This window comes from Hippocampus comes, unplaced genomic scaffold, assembly GCF_001891065.2.
Source record: "Hippocampus comes isolate QL1 unplaced genomic scaffold, H_comes_QL1_v1.1 scaffold59, whole genome shotgun sequence".
Taxonomy (NCBI): Eukaryota; Metazoa; Chordata; class Actinopteri; order Syngnathiformes; family Syngnathidae; genus Hippocampus; species Hippocampus comes.
In genome coordinates this window covers 241,718-253,671 of record NW_017805406.1, presented here as the reverse complement: position 1 = coordinate 253,671, position 11,954 = coordinate 241,718, and the positions used below count along the sequence as shown (strand labels likewise).

General features: G+C 42.5%; 2 protein-coding genes across 9 annotated transcripts in view; both read right to left on the bottom strand.

Annotated features, from left to right (window-relative positions):
• Positions 1-3,910, bottom strand: part of sipa1 (signal-induced proliferation-associated 1) — a 32,675-nt gene extending 28,765 nt beyond the window's left edge. The window contains exons 1-5 of one of the 5 annotated variants that reach the window (XM_019873322.1): positions 3,795-3,910; positions 3,509-3,610; positions 2,254-2,378; positions 1,940-2,040; positions 1,130-1,307 (exon numbers count right to left, since the gene is read on the bottom strand). The gene's annotated coding sequence lies outside the window, so the exon portion shown is untranslated. The other 4 variants (XM_019873321.1, XM_019873323.1, XM_019873324.1 and 1 more) reach the window with 4 other exon arrangements.
• A 96-nt stretch (positions 3,911-4,006) lies between these two features.
• Positions 4,007-11,954, bottom strand: part of LOC109517874 (histone acetyltransferase KAT5) — an 8,908-nt gene continuing 960 nt past the window's right edge. Inside the window, exons 3-15 of one of the 4 annotated variants that reach the window (XM_019873331.1) lie at positions 11,138-11,206; positions 10,914-11,050; positions 9,731-9,799; positions 8,455-8,625; positions 8,300-8,374; positions 7,364-7,426; positions 6,859-7,107; positions 6,681-6,770; positions 6,438-6,578; positions 6,259-6,352; positions 6,030-6,189; positions 5,853-5,934; positions 4,007-5,506 (exon numbers count right to left, since the gene is read on the bottom strand). In XM_019873331.1, the coding sequence (XP_019728890.1) occupies positions 5,372-5,506; positions 5,853-5,934; positions 6,030-6,189; positions 6,259-6,352; positions 6,438-6,578; positions 6,681-6,770; positions 6,859-7,107; positions 7,364-7,426; positions 8,300-8,374; positions 8,455-8,625; positions 9,731-9,799; positions 10,914-11,050; positions 11,138-11,206 (1,535 nt within the window). In that variant the 3' untranslated portion in view covers positions 4,007-5,371. The remainder of the gene's footprint in view (positions 5,507-5,852; positions 5,935-6,029; positions 6,190-6,258; positions 6,353-6,437; positions 6,579-6,680; positions 6,771-6,858; positions 7,108-7,363; positions 7,427-8,299; positions 8,375-8,454; positions 8,626-9,730; positions 9,800-10,913; positions 11,051-11,137; positions 11,207-11,954) is intronic. The other 3 variants (XM_019873332.1, XM_019873333.1, XM_019873334.1) reach the window with 3 other exon arrangements.

Sequence of the window (11,954 nt, the reverse complement as noted above, 5' to 3'; positions counted from 1 at the left end):
GGGAGGGGGTGTGGGGGGGGGGGCATAGAGAGTGCCGCTCAATGTAAATTAAATGCCCCGTCCTTTGAGTGGCCCGGCTTATGTAAGTGACTGCTGCTGCTGCTGTTGTTGTGTCTCTATCACTGCATGCTAGCTCCTCCATCCCTGCATCTTTCCTTCCTACAGCATCTATCTAAAAGTCCCAAATCTCGCTCTCTCTCTCACACACACACACACACACACACACACACACACACACACACACACACACACACACACACACACACACACACACCACCATCCTCCTGCACTTTTTAATTTAGCATGGTGCTAGTGTGTGTGTGTGTGTGTGTGTGTGTGTGTGTGTGTGTGTAGGTGGGGGGGTACCTGACTCCAGCATCCCTCATTCTCTGTTCCACCTTGAAAACAACACCCCGATTCATTTCATCGTCATTGTCTTTGCACGTCACATGCGATGATATCACCACATCACCTCTGATGAGCACAAAAAAAAAAAAAAAAAAAAAAGCTCATATACCGAAGGTGGCAGCTCATTGGTGTAGTTGTATTTGTCTTTCAAAATAAGGATCCGAACCCAAATCCCACTGCTCTTTTTGTCCGTGCACGTTCCCCCGCCTCCATCTGCCGCACCACCACAAGGCTTTTTGCACTGACTCCTTGACTGTGTCATAGTGCTGCTTTTTTTTAAGACAATTGGGCCTCACAATAGCGAGAGAGGAGAGATGGGGGTAGGTGGGGGAGGAGGAGGGCCAGTGATGAAATGCGACAAAGGTGGCAAAACTGGGTTGAATCCTTCAATGTTGTGCAGTGATGACACACAAGGTGGTTGTAGGGAGCCGGGGGAGGGAGGCAGAAGCGGGGGGTGGGGGGGGGGCATCTTAGCTCACTCCAACACCTCACAGTTAACACTGACAACACAACAACAAACGGAGGGACAAAAGATGTGATGACACGAGGCATTATTTCGTCCCCTCTTGGCTCATACATTGTCTGGTGACTCGATTGTATGCATGCCTCCACACAGCCGACTTGTGCGGTGCACCTCCAAACGTGCGCGCCCATCACGGTCAGAAAGAGGACACGGCCGAAGGCTGGACGTTAACGAAAGAAAGAAAGAAAAGGCTCTTACCTCCAACATTTCAGCTCCGCTCCACCCGGTCGCGTTTCATCCTCTTCCTCTCGGCCGACTCCCTCCCCTTCTCTCCCCATGGCAGCATTTTTCTGCTATCTATCTCCACGCTGGGGCTGGCTCACCTCCTGCACCTCCTCCACTTTGCTTAGTTCCTCCTGTCTGCTGCTCTCTTCCTCTGTCCCAAAATAAAGAAGAGAAGAAAAAAACACAGCAAACAATAACACACACTTCCCAATTTGTCTGCCTCTTTTCTGTTCGCTAAGTCAAGAGGCAGGTTGATGTGTGCTGTCCTCCTCCCTCCCTCTCGGGCTGATTCGATTCCATTCACATCACACTAAAGCCAACCCCCTCTTTCTCCTCCTCCACCTCCCTCTCTCTCTCCCTCTCTCTCTTACACACACACACACACACACACACACACACATGCACAAACACACAGCTTAGCCCCAGTCTCCTCCCCCCTCCTGGTCTCCTTGACAGAGAGAGAGAGAGAGACAGCAGCGGTCAGCTGGACCCCCCCCCCCCTCTTTCCAAAAAAAAAAAAAAAAAAAAGCTCTTCAACGGAAATGCGCGATTTGTGAGATGTGTATATATTGAAATGAAGGAAACGTCACTTTAAAGTGATAGCGTGCACACGCGCCGAGGTGACACGGTGATGTAATGTTGGCACATCCCGCAGCCGGCGGAGCTGCTTATTTATGCAACGATTCATTCTGTCACGTTATTAACACGTCATTTAAATCTTGACTGGCTCCACTGAAATTGTTTGAATACATGCTTGCGGATTTGCGAGCAGGATTATTTCACCTTTATAATCGTCGGGGTGGGAAGAAGCCGTCACCCTTTTAGAAGTAGGTTTTTCGCTTTTTGGAACCATACAAGGATCAAGATAAAGATGTGGATTCAAGCTTAAAAGAAAAAAAAAAAGTTCAAGTTTCTTCGTCATTATGATAATTAAATAACGGCATTATCACCAGTAGTTATGAAGGTGCTGATCTGCGCGCACAAGGGCCCATTCTAGTTTTCTGTGACATTTCTGGACAGACTAGATAAAGGCTTGAAAAAGGGGCAGAGTTGAAAATAGTGTGCGCGTGAGAATGAGACTGTTTGTTTGGAGCTACCTCTGTGTACTCCCCAAACGAAGGGGCTGACATCATTACAAACAATCAACCTGCTTGAGGGCAATGAGAGCACTGGGTCCGGACGACATATTTTCTTGGCATCCAAATTTGTAGCGGCATCTTACCTAAAAAAGAATAGATCAAAATGTAAAAACTAACACCTGTCAAGTGTAAAATGAAACATTTCATGATTATATTGGGGTGGGGGGTGTAATCAGTGTCCAACACCAACCCCCTTCTCTCCTTTAATTACTGTACGCGGTCCCACCCTGGACAGACCATATGGCTGTTGTGTGTTGGAAGGTCAGCAACGATGGTCAAGCGCAGCGTGGGGGGGTTAAAGGAGGTTGGGGGTAGGGAGGGGAGTATGTGGGAGGCTGTGTTGTTGGTGCTGTGAGTGTCATGAACAGATAAGAAACTTTTTTTTTTTTTTTAAATGAAAACGCAGGCATGTGTTGATAGGAGCCAAAAAGTTCGGAAACATTCATACCGCAGTGTGGGTTAGATCTCAACAGGAAACAAACATGCAAATAATGAATATTTAATCATAATCTTTACTATTGTTGGTTTAGCGACAAACTACAATAAAGACATATAGAGTGGATCCACAAAGTCTACACACCCCTGTTCAAATGCCAGATTTTTGTGACATTGAAAAATGAGCCCAAGATGAGTGAGTCATTTCAAGACTGTTTTTCCCAGTTTTACCCGAGTAAAGGTGAAAGCAATTACGAACATTTCCAAATAGCTGTCAGTGAGGAAAAGTCACAGCCTGTTTGAATATCTGAACTTTATTTTTCAGTCACATGATGGCAGGTGAGTGCTGGCAACAGTTTAACATGTGATCGCTTCATTCTGAAGAGAAACATCTTTACAATAGGGTGAGCATCCTTGTGTCATTTATCTGTTTCCCCGAGTGAGTTGTACAGTTTATAGGTCACAATTATGGTGAGAAAAGGTTTGCTATGAATTATCTTGGTTTCATCTTTTATTACCAAACCTGACATTTGAACACGGAAGTGCAGTGTCAATCACAATTGAGAAGTGTCTGTGTTTCCATTCAGTTCTTGGATTGGAGTTGATTCGATTATGAGAATTCAACTGAGTGGTTTTTCCTGAGATCTTAATCGCCAATAGTTTAAAATAAAATGGTTGATTATTTACTAATCCTGGATGGATCTCAAAAGAACCAGAATATAATCTAGCAGGTGACTGAAATGAAAGACACAATACATTTATTGGAAAAGATCAGTACCCCCCCCCCCCAAAATAATCAGAAGCGTCTGCCGAGGCCCAAAAAAACTTGACGCGAGTCTCAGCCCTCCAGAGGCATTCTTATTAAAGGAACACTTCAAACCTTCAAAGCGATATGAGGATATTTAATTGGATAAAGATAATGTCGAACTGCGAACGAAACGTTAATTTGGTTTCAGACAACAGGGTCTTTGCTAACCATGAATTCACTCGAGGAAATTATGACACCAAAATACAAATCAGACGAAAATTGATACTAATAGGTGATGAGTCAGGTGACTTTTTACCTGTTCGCTGCTGTTGAATTTGACTCCAATGTTCCACTTAAAAGTCACGCAAACCGCATTTTGTATCGTTCGTACTTTGGCAAATATTCAAACACGCTATACTAAGTACAATACTGCCACCTGGGAGCGATTAACCAATACACGACGCTGAAATCAAGACTCCAGTAGAGGTACTGCCACCTGGTGGTCACTTGTCACATTGCGATTCCAAACAACGTGATTGATTTCATTTATTCTGCATAAATATCACGCAAACTCAACAATTTAAATGACGACTTATTTCATTTTTTCTTTCACAGATATCGAAATGAAAACAACTGTCAAAAATAAGAAATTCAGTTTAAAATGGCAAAAGACGTGACTTTCAACCAGACTTTCGTTTCCATCCTTCAACTGTGCTCCACTTGGACAGGCAGGACTGAAATTATTTCTAAAACGCCACATCGTTTCTGACACGCATAAAGCACGCACATAAAGCAACATCTCACGTCTCTTCTCCTAGTGTGCAGTATGTTAAAAAAAACAAAACAAAACAAAACAAATAGACAACTGTACACCAAATGTACATGAATCTTTGACAGTTCAACATGGCTTGTATGTTAGGTATACAATCAAATCCGGTATGGAGTCCCAAAATATGGAAGTGACTTATTTCATTGTATATTGAACACAGGAAAAGATGGAAATCATCAGCATTGGAGATGCATAAAACTCATCAATCTAAGGAAACTGATTGTTTTACAGTTATTGAGACATCCCATTTTGACAATAGTGGTGCCTTAAAATTCAGAAAATTCATTCTTCTGTCAGTGTTTCATAGCATTTGCGACCCATCTGACGTTTGCTGACTCCGATCATGAGTCCAGTGTAACAAATTTCATTACCAACACGAGGGATCGTTGAGCGGCATCAGAATTATCACTAAAACACATGAGCATCATTAAAAGAACAATTATGCCAGGGGGATACTTACTACACGACATAAGGTGTAGAGGCGATTTGGGCCCTGAACAAATGGTTCAAAAAGTTCGAAAAAGCTCTCGGGATTCTTGTTCATGAACTCTGGTTTTCTTGGCAACAAACGCAGGAGAAACAACAATAATGTAACTGTTGTACTTTCAACAAATGAGCCTCATGAGAAGGACGAATATTCAACTGATTAAAACGTTTCATTTTGGAAGGAGGTGCGGTGGGGGGGCAATGTGGATGTCCCTACTGAAATCCACTCTGGGGGTTTATATCATTATCTCGAAATACCCCCACATTAGATGTTACGCATGTTTGCAATTTGCCCAACACTATTTTCTACCTTTTATAAATTGCACATTATTTTGGTGAAGTCGATCATGTACCCAACAGAGGGAGTGTTGTTAAGTTTTGCTGATGTCATTGTTCAAATAGACTCTTCTAGAGTCCCAATATACAATATTGAACAGATATTCACAATAAAAGCTGACACAGGGTTTTTTTTTCAGCTCGTGCCGGGTTGGAGAGAGAAAAAAAAAAAAAAGCTTCTGTATTGTGAAACCATCGTGATCCCAGCTTGATGTCTGCTGTCCAAATGGTCCGAGGAGGCTTCACCACTTCCCCCTCTTGCTCCAGTCCTTGGGCGTGAAATGAAGACATTTTGGATCAATGCGCGTGTGTCTCTTCTGCATGGCTCTTTCGTGTCCATCCACGATGTCTTCGGACAGCGTCAAGATGTACTGGCCCTTCATTAGAAGGAACAAAAATACAACAAAAAGGAGTCATTTAATAGTCCGCACAGAAAAATAGGGACCAAACCGGACACGCTGAGTAATTACATCATCGAGAGGGTGAGCACAAGAGCTGAAAGATTTGAAGCTGGTGAAAAAGTTCACCTCAATAAAGGCACAAAGTCATCAGAGGAATGTGTTTGCAGTTGAAAACCAAAAGTGATTTAGGAATTTTCAATTATGTTATGGCCATTTGCAACGCGATAGGATTTTAAAAAGCCAACTGGAACGAACCCCATATTTTAAGATGACTGCTTTAAACTTTTTACATGGTCCTTCCTTCAATCGATTGATCACTCACCTTATAATAGTTGATCAGGTTGAGGTACTGCAGGGTTGAAATGACATCTTCTTTCTTGACACTTGTGATCTCACTGATCTCACTGAGGGGAGACAAACAAGAAAAACAAAAACAAAAAAAAAAGCCACTTGTGAAACCGTCCTCGACAACGTGAACCACATTCCATCGCTCATTTACTTGATGGTGATCTGTGGCCTCTCGCCATTGTCCGGTTTAAGGTCCATGAGAATCTCTAGGATGGTCTGCGACCAATAAGAGCGATAAGACAACAGGCCGAGGTCCGAGAGGGGCTTCTCGGGCGTGCCCGTCTTTCCTTCCACCTTGGACAGCTCGTAACCTGAATGACAAGACGATGAGGTGAGCGATTGGATCGCGGGACCGTCAACCCCCTTCGACGTGCACTCACTGAACTCGATGAGTAGCTTCCCGTAACCTCTTCGCTGATAAGGAGGCAATGTCAGGATACAGGCCACATTATAATCCTCAGTTGACTCTTTTTCCTGAAATAATAAAAGCGGAAATAATATTCGGACCTCGTCCGTGTAGTTGCAACGGGGTGGGGGGGACGCGCAAACAGACGTGTACCTTGGAGAAGTATCCCACTATGTGGAAGCCTTTGGAGTCGTACTCCGTCATCACATAGAAGAGGAAAGGGTCCGTGTCATAGTAGAGGGTTTTGTGGTCCAGGAAACACTTTGCAAGTAAACACAGGTTCTGGGAATAATTCTTTAGCCACCCCCCCAAAAAAAAGAGATATTTATTGAATCAGCAGCAATGCCAAAGCCATAAACACAGTTGAGGGGACGAAAATGAAACGTCCAAACTAACTTTGTTTTTTCTGCCATCAATCTCAAAGAATGAGATGGTTCCTTTGCGGTAGATCTCGTTGCCTGGAGGATGTCTGAGGTTACATTTTGTCTATTCAAAGACAGAAGGAACAAAAATCAGACTAACTAGCAAGGGGGGGGGGGGGGGCGACCGGTTTTGTAAAGAGGTCTCGGTTTACCAAATGTCTCTGTAGACACTTGAGACTTTTGAGGTATTTGAGGCAGAATTCACAGAGGTAGAGGATGGGCAGCGACGTAAGTTCCTGCGGGTACGGGGAAAAGTACCACGGCTTCAGCCTGTGACGCCCCAGTTCTATACACTCAATGTTTTTCATTCGGGTGACGATGTCGTCGTGGCTGCGGTCCGACACCAGACTGCCTGTCATGCGGGGTGCAGACGGGATGCCATCGGAACTGTCCTGCGAATCCTGGGAACATTAAAAAAACAACAACAACAACAACATTAAAACCAAGCATGTCTGGTTTTAGGGGAACCAAAAAAAAAAAAAAAAATCAAAAGATGATTGATCAAATGAAACATTTAGGTTTGGATTTCTTTGAGCAACATGTAGAATCACAGTGGTTGTACATGTCACCAGAAAAGACTAAACTTGGACCCCCAATGGGGCACAGCACGATTTGGCAGCAACACACAACTTTTCAATAACAGGAAATCAAACAGACCTCTGGTGGTGGTAGAAAGACACTGGCACTTTGAGGCTTGTTATACTGCAAAACCTTTATCATCTAGCAGAGAGAGACACACAAACACACGGGCTTTTGCACACTAAAAGGGGAATGTAATGACTTGAATTTGACACGCTCAACACTTGGGTTACTCGGGCGGATTGGGAGATCAGTTTGGCAATCTGGCAGACTCGGAGCGGGTCTACCTTGCGGGTTGGTGAGTCTGGATTGTTAGTGACATCAAGTCAATCTGTAGTGGACGCGGTTACAGGAGGCCAAAAGGAGACGAGCTCCTCTCAGGATTTACCGGCATACAATTTCAGCTTGTTTGGGAGAATGATTACTACGATTGCAGCGAAGCTTCATCGGGAATGCCAAACCAACGGTCAAACAAACGCAAGAAGTGATTCACAGAAGAAACCAGAAAAATGGGACAACCAAATGCAAAAAAAAGCAGTTCGTCCGATCTAATCGGACCCTCTGGGAGTTTCTGAAATATATGTGGAGGACTACTTTTTGCTTGTACTTGAGTCATAGTATCCTGCAGTACCAGTAACTCTTTCTCTGAAGCAATTTTGGGATACTCTGCCCACCTCTGTACGCATGTAGAAAAATGATCCGTAGAGGCGCAAGGTGTGACCAAATTCTCAATCAATCCTCAATTAAATCATTCAAGTACAGCTATTATCTGCCATCAGTGCTGAAAGCGGCATTTTCGTTTTCACAGGAATGGTGAACGGTCATTCCCCCTTCGACTGAAAAACAGTCCAAAAAAAAAAAACATGTTGATCATTGCTTCACTAATAAAAAATAAATAAACAAGTGCTTGCTTTAAGATCTGTCCTCGATAAGGTGAAAAGTTAAAGAGACAACCAACATGCGACCAGAGTGGTAGTAAACTGTGAAAATTTTAATCACACTCAAATTCCATACCTCATCAGTGGGTCCGCAATTAGCTTTCCTCTTCCTCCCGGGCTGAGAGGGGATAAGTCTTCGAGCGGTGCCATTCTTCCGAAAGAACAAAAGGTGTGATGCAAACGACGACTTGAAAAGTGTTACTGAGCAAACGAGGCGGATTTCAGCATTACTGTCGTGAGGGAAGAAATCTGCTCGTGGTCTTCTCGGCTCTTGAAGGCGTTGGTCTCTCTCGCGGCGGGGAAAACGGCCGCCGGAGAAGCCTCGGTGGAAGTTGGCAGGGAGGGCACCGGGGGGGCCGGCGGCACCTGCGGCACCAGGGGGACCGGCTCCACTTTCCTCTTCTGCAGTGAACAAGAGTCGTTACGACACGCTGCTTCGTTCAAGATCGGCTGCAATGTGCGTTTTGGCAAAACGGCCGGCGACTCAATGAGACGTCGACCCCTTTTAGTTGGCATCAAGGAGTACAACCTGCAGCTTATGTGGGCTGAGAATGAGTCCGACTCATGGCCACAGCTTATTCAGTCAAATAGCTGAATTTGTTTTGGTTGTCTTTGGGTTCAATGGAAATTGCACCTGATTTAAATCTAGTGTTAAGATACGTCAAGCACGGGGCCGGCCGGGCACATCTAAAGGGTTCACGTCATCCGCGATTTTTATTTTTATTTTTTTTTTAATCGACCTTCTGGACTCAAATAATCGCTGTGTTAAGTGTCACATACACTAATTAATCATTTATGATATTCCCCCAAGCTGCTTTTGTGATTGTGATTATAATAAAACACTTTTTGTGGAAACACTCCCAAGTGTGAATATACCGCACGCTCTCCTAACAAAAGAACCGGTGCTTACTAGGAGTTGTACAGACTTCACGATGCCCAAGTCTTATTTCGAATGTGATGCCGACTAGTCGCCATCGATACGTTTTGGATTGAAGGAGGAGGCGCCAGATGAGTGCACTCAATGAAATCAGTCCGTCACCTAAATGGACTGAAATTGTCTTCTACTTCTAAATGCGCAGCATTTGTCGGTGAACCAGTAGCAGGATTCTGAACACGTTTTCGACCCGCACTGTTAAATTACACCTTCGCACACAAAGAGGTCCATGATTATTTGCAAACGTCACCAATTCCCACCACGTAGTACCCACACCAGCCAAGAACGAGTTTCTCCGAGCAAAAGGATCACAAGTGTGAACATAGATGACCTTTGACTGTGATTTCTCTTTGTAATTCTAGTACTGTACTTACAATATCAACGACGTCATCGGGCGACTTGACTTTTATACATCTTCCTGAGTGTCAGCCGAAATTATGCAACCCCTCGCTAGCGCTTACACCTAAAACGGTATCAGGTTCTTGGCAACCTTCACGATAACAGGACGCATGTTAACACCAGGAGTAAACAAGGGCTTGTGCTCTTTGGGTAATGGGTAAATTCGAGTTGTACCGGAGTGGGGAGAGTTTTGCCTCTGGAAGGAGCTGTGGCAGATTGTAGGTTGAGATCTAGACTCTTCCTCTGAATTGAACAGAAAGGAAGAGAAGCAGGTGGGGTTAACTGACATTCGCACGGGCCTTGGGTTCATTACTCAGATGGACTGTGGAGATATATATTCTTTCTTAAATCACAAGAACCACCGCAAAAAATAAGTGGCTCTCCCAGTACCACTGTAATGAACTCATTCAATTACAGGCGCATAGATGGCCTAAATATTTATGAAAAATGAGACCGTATTCCTAAAGTTGTACTATTACGAGAGAGTCAACATTTTACGTACAAAATGTACGACATTTTATGTCATACCAGATGCCAAGTTTGACAGGAGTCATAATGAAAATAAATAATGAAAAACAATAATAAATTCAAAATATTAGTGGCAAAAAATTTACAAGACTGAAAAAAATACGCAAAAAAAAAAAGCACAAGAATAAAAGAAAACAGTTTTAGAAATAATGGTAAAAATTAATTGCTCTTAATTCAAAACCAAGTCAAAATATAATAACAACAACATTACATTCAAATGTTATAACTTTACATTCTGGAAACAATTGCTCACGTCATTTTTTCATGCACTTTTTTTCTCCAGAAAACACTAACCTGGACTAAGCACTGATGATATTAATGCTATGAATAATTTTGCATGTTCTATCAACTGAGGATGTAGACAATTTAAGCATCCTGAGGAGATGATTCAGGCAAAAAAATAATAATTTAGGTCCAACAAATGACATAGGTCATTATTTTAGCATGGTAACGATAAGCAAAAACTTGTGAATATAGGAAGAAATTTTACCTAAGTCGTGATTCAATTCAAATGCACTGCACATAAACGTGAAGTAAAATTGTATCGAAATAGAAGTTTTGCAATAATCCTACAGATAAAATACAAACATACTTAACTTGAACATTAAATACAGCTGAACTGTACTTGGCCAATGAATCATTTGAGTACCACTCGAGGGAGCCCTCGTACCACATTCTGAAAATCACTGAGCTCGATAACGACATTCCCTTCAAATGTGAACATCTTAAATTTGAGGGGTAAATGCACGGTTAAAAATATTGATGGAAAATATTTTCGATTCTTTGAAATAATATTTAGCGCTGCATTCCTGAAAGTATATCCACTCACCACTTCTCGTTCAGGTGAACTGGGGCGCGAGCCTGGAAGACCATTCTTGGTGGGCGTTTTTGCTTCCTTTTTCGGGAACTGGAGTTTCTTCATGTCCAGCCTGTCTGCTGTGACCCACTCGTCCAGACGTTTGTTGACTGTCAACAACCAATTCAGTCATCTCAGTGCTTTGCAACAACAACAACAACAACAACCACAACGAAGACAAGCCAAAATATACTCACAGTCGATGTAGTGAACATAGTACAGTTTTCTCCCGGAGACTTCCTTCACACTTAAAATCTCGGCCAATGCTAGACAACAAGAAAGAAATTTAAGTATAACAATAATTCATTAATAGGTGATCTCTCTACAAACAAACATGATAATAAAGGTCACTGTTTGATGACATTATTTGAACTTAAATGTAAGTATCATAACTCCACAGTTTAGACAGTTGACACTGTGTATGGGAGTAAGAACAACTTTAAACAAAATAATATAGAACACAACCTGCGATCTTCATTACTGCAGAGATGAAAGTGGACTTTTCTCAAAATTCCGGAAAAAAAAATGTGTGTGTGTGTGTGTATATACATACACACACACACACACACACCCACACACATACGGTATATACATATATACAGGTATATACAGGTATATACACACACATATATATATTTTTTTTTTGTGCATGCAAATACGTTTTTTTTACTTTCTTCCGATCAAAATGTTGCTGCTGTGAATTGCAAATTTCTCCATTGTGAGACAAATAAAAATTTTCTGATCTTATCTTTTTTTTTAGGCTTTGATGGAAGTCTTTATATTATTGCTGATATAACAATAAAAAGTTGATATCTAAATGCCAAGAAATGAATGCTTGTATGTACCGCTGACCTTTCAAATATTTTGTTTTGGGTCGTGATACATAACCGGCGCACAACCACATGAACCCAACACTGTCGGCTCTTGTTGCATTCATGACGCAATTGTTTACTTGTGAAAATAATGTCATTTCCACGGAGGCAACTGATGCAGAGCCGTAAAAAAAAAAAAAAA